Source organism: Xiphophorus maculatus, chromosome 11, assembly GCF_002775205.1.
Source record: "Xiphophorus maculatus strain JP 163 A chromosome 11, X_maculatus-5.0-male, whole genome shotgun sequence".
Lineage (NCBI taxonomy): Eukaryota > Metazoa > Chordata > Actinopteri > Cyprinodontiformes > Poeciliidae > Xiphophorus > Xiphophorus maculatus.
The window spans coordinates 27,592,410-27,611,016 of record NC_036453.1 but is presented as its reverse complement, the minus strand read 5'-3'; the positions used below and the strand labels follow the sequence as shown (position 1 = coordinate 27,611,016).

Below are 18,607 nucleotides of genomic sequence, written 5' to 3'. Positions count from 1 at the left end.
AACGTGCAGGATAATTTTTGCTTGTTGGTGGCTTTTAGAAGTCAGCTGGAATAAATTACAATTAGAAAAAAAGAGAGAGAATGAAAGCAGGGTGTAAAACAAGTTTTTTTGTTTGTTTGTTTGTTTGGTGAAGAAACAAACTTTTTTTAGTACGTTCTCAGAAAGTAATAACTATTATTTCTTTGCATAATTAATAACAATATTTGGTAACCAATAAATATGATCAGATTAACAATGGTTTAAGTACATGGGGTACGAAGCTGTTTATGTTTAGGCCCGAAATGGCAACGAAATTGGGTTCGACATTGGGAAGACTGAGCGAATTGTCCATGGACAAACGCACGTTCAAGTTTCAGGAATACGTACTACATTTCCCAGGTTACCTAGCGGTCGGAGCTTGCGCAATGTGTTTTGCACGGCCCTGGCTCTTGGCAGTGTATGTTTGGTGTTGTTGTCACATTAGGAGAGTGAAAGACGTATTTATTACCGGGGCCATAACCGTGAACGTGTCGCATGAGGTAAGGAAGATAATGGCGCCCCTTCGTGCTCCGTTTTTGTCTTCGCTTGCCTCCATTAATGTTGTCTCGAATAGAAACGGCACAGTTTAAGCTGCTCAGCGTGAACACGGAGCTAACAGAGACACGAGCTAACAGCAACACTGGAACAACCCAGCGAAAGTCAAATATTAGGAGTTAGAGGCTTCTTGTTAAGCAGTCCACACAAGGAGGCTGTTGACCGATCAAGTTAGAGGCGTTTTGGGAGGTCAGCTTCTGCCTGAGTGACCCCAGTAAATTAAGCTAACTACCTGTAGTCAGCTGGCTAATGTTGACTCGCACACAATAACCATAACTGCATGTCTAAAATAAGCAGCTGTGCCTTGCTGTTGAGCTAGTTTAAGGAAAAGGAAGGTGAAATCATGGTTTTATAACTTTTCCATGGAATAAATTCTCGAATTTGTTGCTAATAAACAAAACAAAATCGGCATGAACGGATTAGAGGAATAGCTTTGTTTTCCTGATTTCACAGGCAGAAGTCCCCCTACCAGCTGAGAACAAAGGATCCTCTCAGACTTGTCAGCTTGTTTGAACCTTATGTCTGATAGTTAACTTTAGACTGCTAGCATTTTTTTAAACTAAGAACAAGTCAGCATTTATGTGACTCCATAATGTCTTAGAAAGTAGAATAAAATCTCTGTCAGATGTTTTAGTTATTAAAATGACTTTGGAATTGTTGTTTTTCTTCCAAAGTTCCAATCACCATGTTACACCATTATTAGTGATTCGGCACAAAATGGCTCCTAAGAGAAATAAACATCTCTGGCATTTTACGCAGGCTTTTTTTTCTTTCTAATAAATCTGAACTATAAAAATCTGAAGTACATGCACTTATGTGAAAAAGTAACATTGTTAAAGCCTAAGTTAAGTACATAAAGTAGGTTGAAAACATAAAACGAATCCCTCGCTATTTTATTTTTGTCTTTTATGTATTTATTTGTGTGGATTTCTGAGGAATGCGTTGAGTACTTACCAGTTTGTTGTTGTTTTTTTAAAATTTCTTGTGAATTGTGGCAGGTTAGTAAATGAGCCCCACCCTGCCATGAGAGCGGACCATCAGGTCAGCAGCCCCCCCTCCTTCTGCAGTTGATGGATCTGCAGCTGGTCCAGAGATGACAGACAGCGTCAGGGCCTTCCTCCAGAATGTCGCGACGGTCAGCACACACGCGACACACACTCAAGAGACACGGCAGGATGGTCATCACGATGTAGTCGTTTAGCTTCACTGCTTACCAGAGTGTATGGCCTTTCACAGCATCAGTGACACCTATACTTGAGTAGGAAGGAAGTGGAAAAAAGATTCGGTTCCTTATTGTGCTCTGTGCAACATAATAAAGGTTTGAATGTCCAAGAAAAAAAAAATACACAAATTAATCAGAATAAGATCCAGCATGTAACAAGTAAAACTTTTACAGAAATTTATGTTCAAATGATCTGAACCCAATGAAAAATGCAACTTTTAGACTCCAAAAGAGCCATTTTTGCTTTCAGTGTAGCTTAAAGAGGCTCACGTAGATCCCCAAAAGTTACATGACCTTTTGACAAAAAAAAAAAAAAAAAAAACAGCTTAGAATTTTTTTAAATCAAAAAATCTACTTAAATTAGTGTCATTAGAGAACCAACTTTTCTTTTTATTCTTAAAGGTTTTCAAATAAAGAAAACCATTACACTTCGCATAGTCAAATGCGAAATGTTATGCGAAATGTTCCCCAGTCAAATGGTGGGAAATGTTAGTTCATAAAATATAATTTACTGGCACAGAATAATTCAGAGTAAACTGAACTGAGAACCACAAGTAATAGACACAGGGTAGAATTTCAGGAAGATGAGTAAGTTTTACTAGAGTTGTACACGAGATTAGTGCATTTTTATGCTCATCTGCCAGCATAAGTTTTCAGAATAAAGGTGCAAATAAGCACTTCTTACTTTCTCTCGAACCTTTATCATTTAATACCATCAGTATGACTGCAAGACATCTGAGATAAGAGTTAAAGGCAGCTCTACTTTTTCTCCATCTGTGCGTCATTTATTAAATTCACCTGCAGACCTAGTTTCTCTATGCTGGCTCTTTATTTGTAGTAGTAGCTCAGCAGTTGAATCTAAAAGTTGAATTCATCTCCCAACACTGAGAAAATTTGAGTGTTAAAATAAAAAGAATTTTCAACCACATACCTGTGCGTGTGTGTGTGTGTGTGTGTGTGTGTGTGTGTGTGTGCGCGTGTGTGTGTGTGTGCGTGCGTGTGTGTGTGTGTGTGTGTGTGTGTGTGTGTGTGTGTGTGTGTGTATATATATATTCGGATCTGTCAGGGGATCAAGGACTCCATATTGGGGATCGGAACCATCTCCAAGCTGGATGCTCGCATCCAGCAGAAAAGGGAAGAGCAGCGGAGAAGGAGGGCCAGCGGGGCCCTCGCACAGAGACGGGCACAGAGTGAGGAACGCAAACCGGACAAGTAGGTTGGAAAAACCAGGTTCTGGCTGAGGTTGGGCGGTTCCACACTACGGTTCTGTTTATAGTAGTATGTTGAATTCACGGCTTGCTTCAAAGATGTTGAGGAAAAAGTCTGGAGTGTGGAATTTGACAGCAATGTTAGCCAGGTCTAACATCTCTATGTCAAACTGCAGTTGTCGTCACAACGTTTATGAGTGTCGTATATCAATTGCGAAATTCTTGTTTTATCCGATGTTTTATTGTGATTGCAGCTCTGGGTTGTTGCTTCCATCACTAACAGCGCTGCTGTGTCAGAAACAAACACAGTCACCTGAGACACCAAAAGTATTTCATGTAAATATAGTAGAAAATAGGGATTTCAAATATTCATTTAAAACTTCCTAATATATTGTTAGCCATATTTACACTATCACACTCGAAAGCACCAGCTTTCTTTTATTTTACCAATTTTATTTATTCTTTAAGGGGGGGGAAGCAAACTACTTAAGTGATCAGTTTAAAGTTAATAGATAAATTCTGATCTGTACTCAGCTTAATAAACACTGACGTCATTCAGAAAAGATCAAATATTTAACATGTGATAATGATGTTCCAACTCTGACTTATTGCAGAGGTAAAAATGTTAATGATGATTTCCACTCTGCACGGACGCACCCTTATCAAAACTAAAATCTCTTTTACTATAAATAATCCTGACGGTTATAATTTGTCTTAATCTTTTAGTGAGCCTAGAGTAGCCAGCAGGATATTTCAGTGCTGTGCCTGGAATGGAGGAGTGTTCTGGGTAAGCTGGTTCTCTGCTCTCTTCTTTTCTGAAGCTCCTTGGTTTACAATTGTTGTTGTTGTTGTTTTTTTCCAGGATGCAGTCAAACATGATCCCTCACTGTGCTTTATCTCCTCAGCTCAGTCTGTTTCTCTTCTACCGGGTCTTTATCCCCCTGCTGCAGACCCTCACAGCAAAAATCATCGGTACGCACAGCCGCTGGTAACTGTGGAGCGAATTGTTGGGCTTGTTGTTGATGGAAGCTGTCTGTGCTCCAGGTGACCCCTCCCTCCACGGCAGCGTGTGGTCCTGGCTAGAATTCATTCTGACCTCCGTCTTCAGCGCTCTGTGGGTTCTCCCTCTGTTCGTCCTTAGCAAGATAGTGAACGCCATCTGGTTCCAGGTCAGAGCCACAGTCTGCAGTGTTCAAATAATAATAATAAAAAAAGTGATGGGGTTAGGTTTAAAAAATTGTGTAAATTGCAGGGTCTGTTATTAATTAATCATATTTTAAACTAAAACTATACATTGACAAAATAAGCAACATAGTCACTTAAGAAACCCTTTATGATGCCAAGTTATTGAAAAGTAGACATATGAGGTACACCGCAAAGATTTTTGTGTTTGTAATCTTTTATTTTGGTTAGCCAACCATCAGATTGGTTTTAAACAATTCCAACCCATTCAGTTTTCAAGCGTTTCAGGAAAAATTGAAAGCTGAAACACTTTTAACATTTTTAACATGTTAAAATGTGTGTGATGGATTAAAACAGGAGTCCATCATGTGTGTGATGGTTAAAAAGTAACTGATGGAGTTAATCAAAATTAACAAGTTAAAGTCCCGACACTTAAAAAAAAAACAAAAACGGATACGCTTTGAAAAATAAGCGTAGATTCAATTATTGGTTCAATTAGATCAAGGTCAGGTCATCACAGCGACATTGACTCCAAAGGTCAGAGGTCAGCCTGTGTTCTTTGTTTGCAGGATATAGCTGACCTGGCGTTTGAGGTGTCTGGCGTCAAAGCCCAGTCGTTCCCCAGTGTCAGTAAGATCATCGCCGACATGCTGTTCAACCTGCTGCTCCAGGCGCTCTTCCTCATTCAGGTAAAACGCTTTCCTCGTTTTCAGAAACCACATTCCTGCTCAAGTAAAGACATCAAAACACATGTTTATCCACGAATGGCATAATGAATGAAACCTGTGATCCATCAGGGGATGATTGTCAGCCTGTTCCCCATCGATGCGATCGGACAGATGGTTAGTCTCCTCCACATGTCTCTGCTCTACTCCCTGTACTGCTTCGAGTATCGCTGGTTCAACCACGGTGAGACTACCTTTTGTTTTCCACTCTTGTAGTGAATTATATGGATTTAAGAGGGGGCTCAAGCTAAAATAATCATTTCTGTCTGTTTGTCGAAGGCATCGAGATGCACCAACGACTGTCCAACATCGAGAGGAATTGGCCATATTACTTTGGCTTCGGTTTACCCATGGCTCTGCTGACCGCCATGCCCTCCTCATACATCATCAGGTCAATTGTGTAGAGTAAATTTTTTTAAATATAATGAAAGTACACAAAGCATAGTATTTAAAAAAAACAAAAACAGAATTAGTTTCTAACTGATCTGTTTTTTCCCTTTTGTAGTGGCTGCTTGTTCTCCATCCTCTTTCCTCTGTTCATCATCAGTGCAAATGAGGCAAAAACACCAACAAAACTATAGTGAGTGTGTCAACTACTTTTAAAATGCATGGAAAGTCTTGAGCCAACCCTCACTCATCTTTTCTTTTTTTTTTTTTACATATTTATTAAAACTGTTTTTATAATAACTGAAGTGACATGGTTATTTGAACACAGTGTGTCTGGAAAATACATAGATACTTATTCTAGCCGCTATCTTGTCTAATGTTTCGCTATACAGGGATGTGACACTTTTAAACTCTGTTAATTTCCGAATTGTTGTCTTGTTCTTCTTGGCAGCATATTTTTTTTTAGTGTCAATATGGTTTTTGAAACTTTCATATCATGACAATCCTACTTCTCCGACTTCCATTATTTTAACAGTACTAAGCCATTGTATCGTTCACCTTCAACTTCACAAGAAATCTCAATAAAATACTGTGAAGTTTGTGGTTGTAAGATGACAGAAATATGAAGCATTTAGAAAACACTTTGGTAAGGTGCTCTATAATGTAGAAGTAGTACTAATTCGTGGTTCTTTTTTTAAAGTTTTCTGTTTTTTTAACATTAGCTGCTTTTACATTCATTGTCATATCTACTTTATCACATTACCCAAAAGATCTGGCGGTTTTTGGTTAAAATGTACAGAAATGAGGCGTAGCTCCAGACTTTCCTGTAACACCGTTGGTAAACCTGATGCGTCTCTGATAACGTGCGTTCCCTCCCAGTCACTTCCAGCTGCGGCTCTTCTCTCTGGTCGTGCTGATCAGCAACAAGCTTTTCCACAAGACCGTCCACCTGCAGTCGTCTCTGACGCCGTCGCCCTCGTCCGAGAAGCTGGCCTCGCCCCACACCTCTCCGAACCGCCACAGACTGCTGCAGCACAGCCAGTAATGGATCCATGCAAAGCACGAACAATATCAACCAACGTTTGGCATCAGTCGGTGTCGATTCCTCCAGAGGGGTTGACCTCAAAGAAGACGACATGCAACGCAAAATGAAGGGTTTATGTAGATTATCCGATCTTCGGCTGTTGGGTTTAGTTTAAATCCACGCCAGGCACATTTTGACTCACACGTCTCTCTTAACACATTATAGGAATATATACAGCTGTAACTTTATTTTGGTTTGGTCTTCTTTCTGCATAAGTTTTTCTTTCTGTTTTTTTTTTGTATAATGTGCCATTTGAGTGACGCTTTGTAACAAATACAGCACAAGAGACCATATAGTTTTAATCTTAAGCAAATATACCTTAAATAGACTTTTTCTCTCTTTGCAGGAGCTTTGAGAAGAAACGGCACGTTTAGGTTCCACCTGCAGCGTATTGCTTAGTGTTGAGTCTTGCACATGGATGTTGATATCCGACGTAAACAAATCCTTTAAAGGGAGTCGTCTTCTTTTTTTTGTTGGATTTTTCTTCCTATGTTGCAATCTCAGATCAATTCAGGCACTACCATGTTGCTGTTGATTACCTTTTATAAAAAATAGTAACTCTTGTGTTTTTTTGGCTTCTCTTCCCCCAAAAGACTGCTGCTATCTGTAGTATATGTAGTGACACCAGTGGGTGAAAGGTTAACCCCATTTCTTAATGGTTCTGTGTCATTGGCTGGTCCTAGTGAGACAACACTGCCAAACCACTGCAGTTCTGTTTTCTTTTTCACTTCAGGCACAACCATGTGAAGTTCTACAAAAAAGAGGCCTTTCTTTAAAATAAACAAAAAAAACAAGTAGATGATCACCCTCACTTAGCTAAACCTAGTCTACCCAGATTACTGATGTCGTTATACCTAATCTGCGAAGATTTTTTTATGGTGTACATAATTTCAGCACCTCCTTTCTTCAGACACCCTAGCTCACTCTGTAATCTTTTCTCTTTCACTTATGAAAAGCTCAAGGCTGTGGATAGGGGCAATGATTTTGAAAAAGTGTGCAATTCTGACAGGAGCATAGTCTTAGTGATTTTATTGTTGTTTTTTTTTCTTTTTGTAAAAGTAACATTTAATTTCAATAAAATTTGGTCAGTATTCAATGTTTGAAACATGTCTGGTGATTATTTCCGAATTTGTGCGATTTGAGTTGTAAAGTAAAATGTGCTGCTGTTGCAGTTTGCATTTATTTTATACCTGCTGCCAGACTTTTCTGGCCAGACCTTCCCAAAATCAAGATTCTACTGGCACAAATAAGGCAACTGAGATATTGGAAGTAAATCTATTTGTATTTTTCACCCAGTTTGTTTTTTTTAAATCAAATTCCTCCTTTTAATATGTACTTCTGCTCTTTGCTGCTGTATGTCAGAAAAGTGCATGTATTTCAGGAACCAAAACACATTAGAGGTCAAGAATTTTCTATGATTATTTGAAACCATGTGATTAGCCATCTGACTGACATGTTATTAATTATGAAATTTCAATAATGTTTTATGGAGCATCACCAATAATTGTTAGGTGAAGATGCTTCTAATGAGTCCAGCTAGCCCAGCCTTGTTCAGTAAACAACAAAAACAGAAATTACTTATAAACGTCACAAAAAAACAACTAAATATTAGCCTGTTTTCCTTAAAAGTGTGTACCTAAATGTAATTGGATTATTTACACATTTCCACCAACTCACTCTCTCCCACAGACTCCTGTCAGATCTAGTGGAGCTAAATAGCCAATCATGTGTAGTTGCCAGGGGAAGAAATAAACATTTGGCCAATCAGCATCGCTGAATTTAATGTAATTGGGGCGCTCAGAATCTCGCCCCTGCCATAGGTAGATATGACAGAAAGTTTTTGGTCGCCATGGTGATAAAGTTGCTAGTGGCGACAACGCCAGTTGAGGGGAAGCTAAAAGTTCCACCTTGACTTACAATGAGAATATAGAGGATTTTGTAGACGGCGGGTAAGCTACAGCTTCTGCTCCTCTGCCATGATATCGCCCTGATCTTTTTTGTTGTTTACTGTTTTTGTTCAGCAGCTGCTGTCATGTATCCTTTGCTGATTGTTAGTTATGAACGTTGCGGTGGTTTATTTAATGTTACTCTGGATAAGATAAATTAAAAAAATATATTTTTATTATTGCTGTTAATAATGAAGCTGCTCTTGTTGCATTTACGTTTCTGTTGCTATTATAAAGTTCATTTTTGGTTAATATCACGGTGGTTTCTGGGTCAGATGGCCATTCTGATGTGGTATTGTACTAGGAGGAGCTGACGTCCCATTTGCAGCAAACTCAGCTCTATTAACATTCATATCAGTAAGATTTTGCTGGATTTATTATTGTCAGATTAATTCAGGTGATTGCTTGGTGTTGTAGTTCCAGTAAAATTTGAAGTCTTTTCGATTCCTAGATTAAATGTTAGCTGGTTATTTCACCCTACGATAGTGTTTTAGTTCTTTTGGGTAGGAAGACCCATGCTGGTTTGTGTTACTAGTTGTCTTTCCTCAGTTTTCATAGAATTTAGCTTGTGGTTTATTCAGAGTTAAAATTGTAGGCGACCACAAATTAGTTGGCATTTTTTGCAGTTTTGAGTCTCATTCAGAGTTAGCTATTTGACACATATTAAATAATATATGTTTTGCAAGATACTGAACAGACTTTTTACTTTTAGCTAACCGAACACTTTATGTTATTTTGTTGTATGAAGAATTCAAATTCAATTCAAAATATTATATTGATCTCAATGGGAAATTAAATTTAATATTTTTCATTTAGATTTACTGTAATGTTATCGTCGTGGAATTATTGTTATTTTATTATGGAGTGAAAATAGCCTCAAAATATCTGTGTGTGTGTGCGTGTGCGTGTGTAAAAGTATTTGTGCGTGTGTACAAATATCTGTGTGTGTGTAAAAGGATTTGTGCGTGTGTAGGGGTGTTTGTGCGTGTGTAAAAGTATTTGTGCATGTGTACAAATATCTGTGCGTGTGTAAAAATATCTGTGTGTGTGTAATACTGGATTTGTAAACCTTAAAAATAAAATAAACCTTCTCCTATGCCTACAAATGTTGAAAACTTATTCACAAGTCACCTAGTACATGCACACAAAACTGCATTTACGCACAGATCCGGTTACCAGTGCATGAGTATATCTGAGACTCATTTCATGCTTAGGGAGCTCCCAGATTTGTGTGTAGATGGTGCGATTACATGCTAGTAGAAAGCTGGGTCATCTGAGTTTTGCTCTGAGTAGAACAGGGATTTCTTTGTTTCAATTGGAAACTTCTCATCAAAGAGGTCAAAGGTCACATGTGGGGTACCCCAAGGTTTAATCCTAGGACCCCTCTTATTCAATAATTATATGCTCCCACTAGCTCAGGTTATAACAGGAAATAATATTAGCTACCATAACTATGCAGATGACACACAGCTCTACATTACGATGTCACCAGGTGACTCAGAACCCATCCAATCACTGAACAGATGCTTAGAACAGATAAATGTGTGGATGTGCCAAAACTTTCTCTAGCTGAACTGAAACAAAACTGAAGTTATTATTTTTGGACCTAAAGAGGAACGATCTAGAGTCAATGCACAGCTTCAGTTACTACAACTAAAAACCAGCGATCAGGCCCGAAACCTGGGAGTAGTGATGGACTCTGACCTGAACCTCCAGCTGAATCTCCAGAGCCACATAAAGACAGTTATGAAGTCGGCCTTCTATCACTTGAAGAACATTTCCAGGATTAAAAAACTTACGTCTCAGCCAGCTCTAGAGAAACTCATCCATGCGTGCATTGATTATTGCAACAGCGTCTTCACAGGTCTGTCCAACAAATCAATCAAACAGCTGCAGCTGATCCAGAATGCTGCTGCTCGCGTTCTCACTAAAACCAGGAAGATAGAGCACATAACACCAGTTTTAAAGTCCCTACACTGGCTCCCTGTAGCTCAAAGAATAGACTTTAAAATACTGTTGTTAGTTTATAAATCACTGAACGGCTTAGCACCACAATACATTAAAGATCTGCTGTTGTTGTATGAACCTTCCAGACCTCTCAGGTCTTCTGGTTCTGGTCTGCTCTGCATCCCCAGAACCAGAACCAAACGAGGAGAAGCAGCTTTCAGCATCTATGCACCACAAATTTGGAACAAACTTCCAGAAAATTGTAAAACAGCTGAAACACTGACTTCCTTTAAATCTCGACTAAAACCCCACTTGTTTAGGATTGTGTTTGAAACGTAATCAATTACAAATTTAATGATGGAACTTTACTTAACGTCATGTTTTGATTGTTGATTCTATGTTGCATTGTGTTTCTGTGTTTGATATGATGTAAAGCATTTTGAAATGCCTTGCTGCTGAAATGTGCTATACAAATAAAATTGGATTTGATTGGAGTCTAGTGTTTTTATCCTCTAAACTTTTCTCACTGTGCTTGTGCCGAAGTGGCAAATACGTTAGTTCGGTGAAAAACGGTATATCTCAGCACTTCCTTATAATATCCCAAAATTATTTATAGACATATTATGCATTTTTGAGCGGTACAGGAGACTAAGTGGTCTGAAAAACGACCACTGGGTGGCGGAATGGTTCGCTGGCCGGAACCAAGAAGCAGGTATTTATGAGTTTAACCTCTATACACTTTTAATCTGAATTTATTAAATTCCTATGTATTTGTATATTTTTGCATTAAGACATTACTGGCGCGCTGAATAATTTATTTCCAGTTGTATTTTATTTTAATTGTATTTTAATTATAATATTCGTAAATAATTGTCATGATTTACCTACTACCTTTTAGCAATTTTGATTCTCTAACTGTATCATTTTTAACCAATAGGTGGAGACATACTTCTTCATCTACTCTAAGGACACGTCACTACACCGCAGAGCCAAAGCAGAGAGCAAAGATTAAATGACAACCAAAGAACCAATCAAATTTCTTGTAGGCTGCCGTTGACAGGCACTTGACCAATAAGCGTGCACGAAAATGGTAGTGGAGGCGGGATTACGCTGAGGGGGAAGGTAGTGTGTGAAAAGTGTATGAGTAGCAGGAGCGGCGGAGCGGGTGAGTGAGTGTTTAAAAAAAATGTATTATTGAGTTCTTGTTTTGCTCAGGAATATATGTTTTCTGTTTGAGCTCTTGAATTTATGGAGGTTTTAAAATAAAAAAATAAAAAAATGAAAGGCCCGTTACCGGTTTTCACTCAACAGGAGCTAGCATGTTAGCCTCTGTAGTTTATCTTCTACATGTACATACAGCAACGGAACTAACACATACTGTCTAATTTCTACTCTTCCCTACATATGTGCATGTTGTCTAAGTGCAGCAAATATTTTAATTTATTGGCTAGCTTTTATTACAGCTGCCGTGGAAGTAGGTTAATGCCATTTTAAGGCTAGCTTTGATTGATGACCCTGCTGCTTAAACAGATAGCAGTCTTTCAAATAGAACCTCTTTGGGCTCTGTGATTCCGCTTTAAGCGTTAGACAAGATGTTTCATTGCAAAGCTGGACACAGCCGCCTGCACGGGCTTCAGAGTGGCTGCTTCCTGGTTTCTGACGCCATATGCAGTGCGTGGCCTTAGCTGGTTGGACTGGAGACAGAAGTTCTCACCAGCTGCTCAGAGCCTGAATCTTGACTCTTGCTGATCATTGGAGTGGTCTCGTAATGTAGGATCTAACCAACGTGCGCCACTGCTTCTCCTGTCCTGAACAGGTAGTACGGTGAGCTGTCCCTGATCTCGCCAAAATGACCAAGCTGGGCTTCCTGCGTTTGTCCTACGAGAAGCAGGACACGCTGCTGAAGCTGCTCATTCTGTCTATGGCTGCTGTCCTCTGTGAGTCCTCTGCATCCTTTATTCTAACAGCTTGGCTGGAAAACGAAACAGAGCAAGTGTTTATGTTTTATTTTTGTTTTTCCTCCTCCTCAGCATTCTCCACCAGGCTCTTTTCTGTTTTGAGGTTTGAAAGCGTCATCCATGAGTTTGATCCGTAAGTTTCCATTGATGCCTTTAGATGAAATGATGTCCTCATGCTGTTGGCTCACCCTAACTTTCTTCTAACAATCAGATACTTTAACTACCGTACGACCCGCTTCCTGGCAGAAGAAGGATTTTATAAGTTTCACAACTGGTTCGATGACCGAGCATGGTATCCCCTGGGAAGGATCATCGGCGGCACCATTTACCCAGGTAGGAATGATAAGCTTACAATCATTCTCTTTTCTAGCTCTTATTTGTATTATGGAAACTAGAGCATTCCATTAACACATTTGTCACCCATGGTCATGATGACCAAAAAGCTTTAAAATATAAATTAATCTTTTGTTTTAGCAGCATGATCTCTGCTCATAACAAGTAGAAAATATTCAGTCTTTATAACCATGTTGGAAGAATTCTGTCAAGAAATAGTTTTCGATGAAATCACCACAACTACAGATGATTTAGTCCTTTAAAAACCCATGTTTACTTGACTAGTAGAGCACCAGATTTCTTTTTAAAATGTCCTGCTATTTTAATAGCTTGACTATGTTCCTGCAAGCCTTCAGCATCATACATCCTCACCATAGCTTACACTGGCCCAGAGGTGCTTTTCCACTCTGGGATTGTGTAACAGACATGAAGAGAGCCTTTAGTGGTGGTCATGGAGATGCCAAGATGCTTCTAATTGCTGCAGAGAGTCATGCTGATTCCCTCCGTACCATTTGGCACACTAAATATTGGCTCCTGTCCAGGCAAGTCCAGGGTTTAAAAGACATGGATCTCTGTGCCACGTCATATTTTTTACCCCAGGAAACAGAAAGTCGTAGAATACTAATCAGAAATTCCTAAAACATTTTTTTTAGTTTCATTCATTTCAAAATAATTTCTTCACACAGGATTTTTGTTTTTTTTTATTATATTTTTCATTTTGAAGTATTTTTAAGCAACTTTATCAGACGTACCACATAATGAGTTGACCGTCTTCCTCTCATTTCTTTCTCCAGGACTCATGGTCACGTCGGCCGTCCTCTACCATGTCCTCCACTTTTTTCACATCACCATAGACATCCGAAATGTCTGTGTGTTTCTTGCTCCCCTCTTCTCCTCCTTTACCGCCATCGTCACCTACCACCTCACCAAGGAGCTGAAGGTAAAAATCCACCACAGGAACACACTCTCAGTGAAGAATCCAGAAACTACCCGTGTTTATAAGTGAAAGGCCTTTTTTTTCTGTGGTATATTATTTGATTTAAGCAGAGCAACTGTCCATTTCTACATCTTTATAACATATGTTTTATACATTAGGAAAGGACAGAATCAATTTCAATCCTTCCTACTTCGAAATGCAAAAGTTTGAGTTCATGCTTTGTTTACAAAAATAAAGTCAGTTTCTCCTGATAGTTACGTAATTTTGGTACCTTTTTGATTAAGGAAACTCTTTTTTTTTTTTTTTTTTTTCACTCAAAAGTACTTCTTGGTTGGTCTGTAAAGCTGCATGCTTCTTGTGTGTAGGATGCAGGTGCTGGGCTCCTGGCGGCGGCCATGATTGCAGTGGTTCCTGGTTACATCTCCCGTTCAGTTGCTGGCTCCTATGATAACGAAGGTACTGGGCCTGCAGTGACCGCTCAACTATCGGGTCTCAGGCTGCAGAAAGATTCTGAATCAGTCTCGTAAAAGTAATGTTATAGTTAAGATACCGTCTGTATCTCCTCTCCCACTCAGGTATTGCTATCTTCTGCATGCTGCTGACCTACTACATGTGGATCAAAGCGGTGAAGACCGGCTCTGTTTATTGGTCCTCCATGTGTGCGCTGGCATACTTCTACATGGTGAGGCCAGTGAGGTGTTGGCGTGGCATTTTTAACTTCAATGTTAACAGCGGTGACTGTGAGGTGTGTGTGTGTTTAGGTGTCGTCATGGGGTGGCTATGTGTTCCTGATCAACCTCATCCCCCTCCACGTGTTGGTGCTGATGCTCACAGGCAGATTCTCTCACCGTATTTACGTGGCTTACTGCACCGTCTACTGCTTGGGCACCATCCTCTCCATGCAGATCTCTTTCGTCGGTTTTCAGGTATGTTGCATCGCCAGTGGCGGTATTTTTTTCTTTTTTAAAGAAAGGCTTCCATGTGACGGTGCGTCTTCCCTCCCACGCTAGCCGGTGCTGTCATCGGAGCACATGGCCGCCTTTGGAGTGTTTGGGTTGTGCCAGATTCACGCCTTTGTGGATTATCTGCGCAGCAAACTCAACGCACAGCAGTTTGAGATCTTGTTCAAGAGCGTCATTTCTCTGGTGGGCTTCATCCTGCTGTCTGTGGGAGCTGTTCTCATGGTCACAGGTAAACAACATTGCCGACATTCTTGACTGACAATAACGGCGTTTCTGTCAACGTGTACATATGTTTGTTTTTTTTATATATATACGAATTTTAAAGTACCGCATTAAAAAAGGTGGATGGAAATGGCAAAATTGGAAATGACGTCTTGATGTTAACTTTAAGTTTATGTCCTTGGAGCTGATATAATAAAGCTGTTTATCAAATCAGCTTCAAAGATGTTGCATTTGGACTATCTGAGGACTGGTCTGTGAAATGGGAGATGATTTCTTTGGAACATGCTGGATTTCACTTTCTCTCCGGTTGTAAACCTCACATCTGCTTCTAACATAAACGACTGATGGAAATAACTGAACTATTATAATTTCTAAAGAGCAATTGAAATCAATTGAAATTTGTATTTGTAAATTTCAGGATATCCAAAAATCTGGAAATCTGAGTTTGCTACAAAATTCAGAATGCTGTCTGTCTTTTAACCAACCCTTCACTGCCTCCCTTATGAAGGAAAACTTTTGAGTTGTGATTTTTTTTTTTTCTTGTTCTGGTTTCCTGTCAGGTAAAATTTCTCCCTGGACTGGCCGTTTCTACTCTCTGCTGGACCCCTCCTATGCTAAAAACAACATCCCCATCATCGCCTCGGTGTCAGAGCACCAGCCGACCACCTGGTCCTCGTACTACTTTGACCTCCAGCTGCTTGTCTTCATGTTTCCTGGTGAGTCAGGAGAAGCGGTGGATGCAGTCATCACAACGTGAACTCTCTCTCTTTGTGTATTTACCTTCAGGTTACCTTTCCCTCCTTTCTTCCAGTCGGCCTGTACTACTGCTTTAACAACTTATCAGACGCCAGGATCTTCATCATCATGTATGGAGTGACCAGCATGTATTTCTCAGCCGTCATGGTATGTTTGTTTTTAGCACGCTCCTCCAATACATCTGCTTTCACAAAGGATTGTAGAAAATAAATCTTTTTGCTGATTTAAGTGCTAAAGAGTCAGATCAACATAGGGATAAAACGATTAATCAGTTGTTGAAATAATCGTCAGTTAATTTTGTAATTGATTAGTCATTAAGTGGAGCATACAGACTCAAAAAGTAATTTCCTGGTAAAAACTCATTCAGAACAATAGATTATCCAAAACTTTACAAACATATGGATTTTGCATTTAAGATAAAAAAACAAACTTTGTCTGTAAATATATTTGATCCCAAACTCCTCAAAAGGTGCGTAGTTTTAGCTTTAGTTCAGATTCCTTAAAGGAATGCTCTGTTGCTGCATTTTAAGCACTAAAGTGTTTATTTTCTTATTTCAAAAATGTAATTAATTTGTTTGGATCTTTTACAGTATTTCTAATATTGTGTAAATATGCTCTATGTCGCACGAATTGAACGGATCATTTTCTTTTCACGCTTCCAGGTGCGTCTGATGCTGGTGCTGGCTCCAGTGATGTGCATCCTGTCGGGTATCGGTGTGTCCCAGGTGTTAACGACCTACATGAAGAACCTGGACGTCAGCCGGCCAGATAAGAACAAGAAGAAGCAGCAGGACTCCACCTACCCCATCAAAAACGAGGTGAAGTCAGAAATCACTCACCTGTTTAAAACCCTTTGGAGTCTTGGGTCTAAATGGCCGTTTTGGTCTAATTTTGAATTTACCCTTATATTTTCACCATAAAAACTATTTACCTTACCTTGTTTGGTATCATTATTTTCAGAACATCCTAAACTTTGTGATTTTACAGTGTTTGTTTCATTTTGACAAAATTTATTATCACATTGGAGCAAAAAACACACACAGAAACATGACGTCATGCCCGCCACAGGGCGGGCGTCGACCTCAAAAGGTTAAAGCACTTTCCACTTGAGGCTGAAAGAGAAATGATCTGGTGTTTCAATGAGCTTTACCATTAATGTTACCATTTTTCCTTAGCGTTTCAGATTTAGCTCATGTGTTTCAGTCGAAGGAGCATGTTCCTTCAACAGCAACGCGTTTCTGATGCGTGTACCCTGCAGGTTGCCAGTGGGATGATCCTGGTCATGGCTTTCTTCCTCATCACCTACACCTTCCATTCCACCTGGGTGACCAGTGAAGCCTACTCCTCTCCCTCCATCGTCCTGTCCGCCCGCGGAGGAGACGGCAGCCGCATCATCTTTGACGACTTCAGAGAGGCCTACTACTGGCTCCGCCACAACACCCCCGAGGTCAGTCATAGAAACGAGGGCTAGGGTGATTGTTAAAGGGGCAGTATTTGAACAACTTTTATTAAGCTTTACAAGATGTTATAAAGTCATTCCCTCAGCTAAAATATACCTGGAGTGTTGCTGTGGTTCTCTCTAGTGCGTTTGAGAAATCCTTTAATCTCCCACGGCAACCATTCAGCTGTGCAAAACCCCTGGGTGGACCCAGTGCCGCCTTTGGACGCAGCTCATCCTCTCAGCATGTTTGTTAAACATGTTAAAGTGAAGTGTTTTTCTCCTCTCTCAGGATGCCAAAGTGATGTCGTGGTGGGATTACGGCTACCAGATCACCGCCATGGCCAACCGGACCATTCTGGTGGACAACAACACGTGGAACAACACGCACATCTCCAGGGTTGGACAGGTGAGTTTTACCTTTTAGATTTTTGTCGCGTCTAAAGGATTTCAGTGCTGACTGCAGATGTCTCCTGTGCTGCAGGCCATGGCATCCACTGAGGAGAAGGCCTATGAGATCATGAGAGAGCTAGACGTTAGCTATGTTTTGGTCATCTTCGGAGGACTGACTGGCTATTCCTCAGACGGTACGTCTTTAGATGCCATTAAGCTACATGTCAGTGCTTTATATCTCTAGTTACTGAGAGTTGAGTCTGATACAAGCATCTCTTTACATGACAGACATCAATAAGTTTCTGTGGATGGTCCGCATCGGCGGCAGCACGGAGACTGGCAGACACATCAAGGAGCATGACTACTACACTCCCACCGGAGAGTTCAGAGTGGATCGCGAGGGTTCGCCCGTTCTGCTCAACTGCCTCATGTACAAGATGTGCTACTATCGCTTCGGACAGGTCTACACAGAGGGCAGTAAGTCATCCCAGCACTATGAACCGATTAGTCACAGGCCAAAGAAGAAAATGTTGACCAACTTTAATCTCCTAGATTTTAATTATTTTTATTTTTTTACACTAACGGAAATTGAAGTATCTGTAGGGATTGCACTCAATACAGTCCTTTGGGATGATACATGGTGTAGCTTAAAATTTTCTATTTCATGCACTTTAATTAGCATCTTTTTTTTATTTCTATGTAAATGGAAAACTGTAATCTCAGATAATTAGAGATGTAATCTCGTACTACACGATCTGTTCTGTTGGCTAAAATACTTTATTTCTTAAAATAACAAAGTAACATTTTTTATTTATTAATTAAAATACTAGGTAGCCTGTAAGAGAACCTATTTCTCTAGACATTGTTGAAAAGATGTTCAAAGAATAATTGTCAGAATTTTGTTCAAAGATTATATTTCAGTAGAAAATTGTGCATTGGACACATGGAACTGTTGGCTATCTATGCCATCTGTGCGCCCTCTGATGGACTCGGATAAAAGTACCTTTATTTTTATAATAGCATCTTTTTGAGATTAAAGGTCTCAAAAGATCTTTACGCTTCCCATTACTTAACATGGCACATCACATTTTTTAAATCTTGATTTCTTGTTCTTTTCAGATCATACACTATTTTTACAATTACAATAAGAAAAAGTGAAAGTATCCTCCCTGGAAGTATTTATTTTAGCCCATGCTCAGGTTAGCTGTTGGCACCAATTTTGCAGTGACAGGCTCCACTGTGAATGATGGACTTTAAGAAAACCTGTCTGCTGCTGTTGCAAATACAAGTGCACATAGTTTAAGACCTAAAATAAATACTGATTACTGCTGCAA

At 39.7% G+C, this 18,607-nt stretch overlaps 2 protein-coding genes across 2 annotated transcripts in view; both read left to right on the top strand.

The window, feature by feature from the left end:
- The first annotated feature begins 396 nt into the window (after window positions 1-396).
- ei24 (EI24, autophagy associated transmembrane protein) lies at window positions 397-7,486 on the top strand. The gene is made up of 11 exons (XM_005806677.3): window positions 397-518; window positions 1,572-1,708; window positions 2,862-3,007; window positions 3,730-3,790; window positions 3,909-3,975; window positions 4,048-4,172; window positions 4,755-4,874; window positions 4,983-5,094; window positions 5,190-5,301; window positions 5,416-5,490; window positions 6,177-7,486. The coding sequence occupies exons 2-11, from the start codon at window positions 1,667-1,669 to the stop codon at window positions 6,340-6,342; spliced, it is 1,026 nt and encodes a 341-aa protein (XP_005806734.1). The 5' UTR covers window positions 397-518; window positions 1,572-1,666; the 3' UTR covers window positions 6,343-7,486.
- Window positions 7,487-11,347: 3,861 nt separating this feature from the next.
- Window positions 11,348-18,607, top strand: part of stt3a (STT3A, catalytic subunit of the oligosaccharyltransferase complex) — an 8,027-nt gene continuing 767 nt past the window's right edge. The window contains exons 1-16 of the mRNA XM_005806676.3: window positions 11,348-11,439; window positions 12,091-12,211; window positions 12,305-12,365; window positions 12,444-12,565; window positions 13,360-13,505; window positions 13,868-13,958; window positions 14,078-14,184; window positions 14,264-14,428; window positions 14,513-14,693; window positions 15,247-15,402; window positions 15,498-15,589; window positions 16,105-16,260; window positions 16,701-16,889; window positions 17,173-17,289; window positions 17,365-17,467; window positions 17,562-17,750. Of these exons, the coding sequence (XP_005806733.1) occupies window positions 12,124-12,211; window positions 12,305-12,365; window positions 12,444-12,565; window positions 13,360-13,505; window positions 13,868-13,958; window positions 14,078-14,184; window positions 14,264-14,428; window positions 14,513-14,693; window positions 15,247-15,402; window positions 15,498-15,589; window positions 16,105-16,260; window positions 16,701-16,889; window positions 17,173-17,289; window positions 17,365-17,467; window positions 17,562-17,750 (1,963 nt within the window). The 5' untranslated portion in view covers window positions 11,348-11,439; window positions 12,091-12,123. The remainder of the gene's footprint in view (window positions 11,440-12,090; window positions 12,212-12,304; window positions 12,366-12,443; window positions 12,566-13,359; window positions 13,506-13,867; window positions 13,959-14,077; window positions 14,185-14,263; window positions 14,429-14,512; window positions 14,694-15,246; window positions 15,403-15,497; window positions 15,590-16,104; window positions 16,261-16,700; window positions 16,890-17,172; window positions 17,290-17,364; window positions 17,468-17,561; window positions 17,751-18,607) is intronic.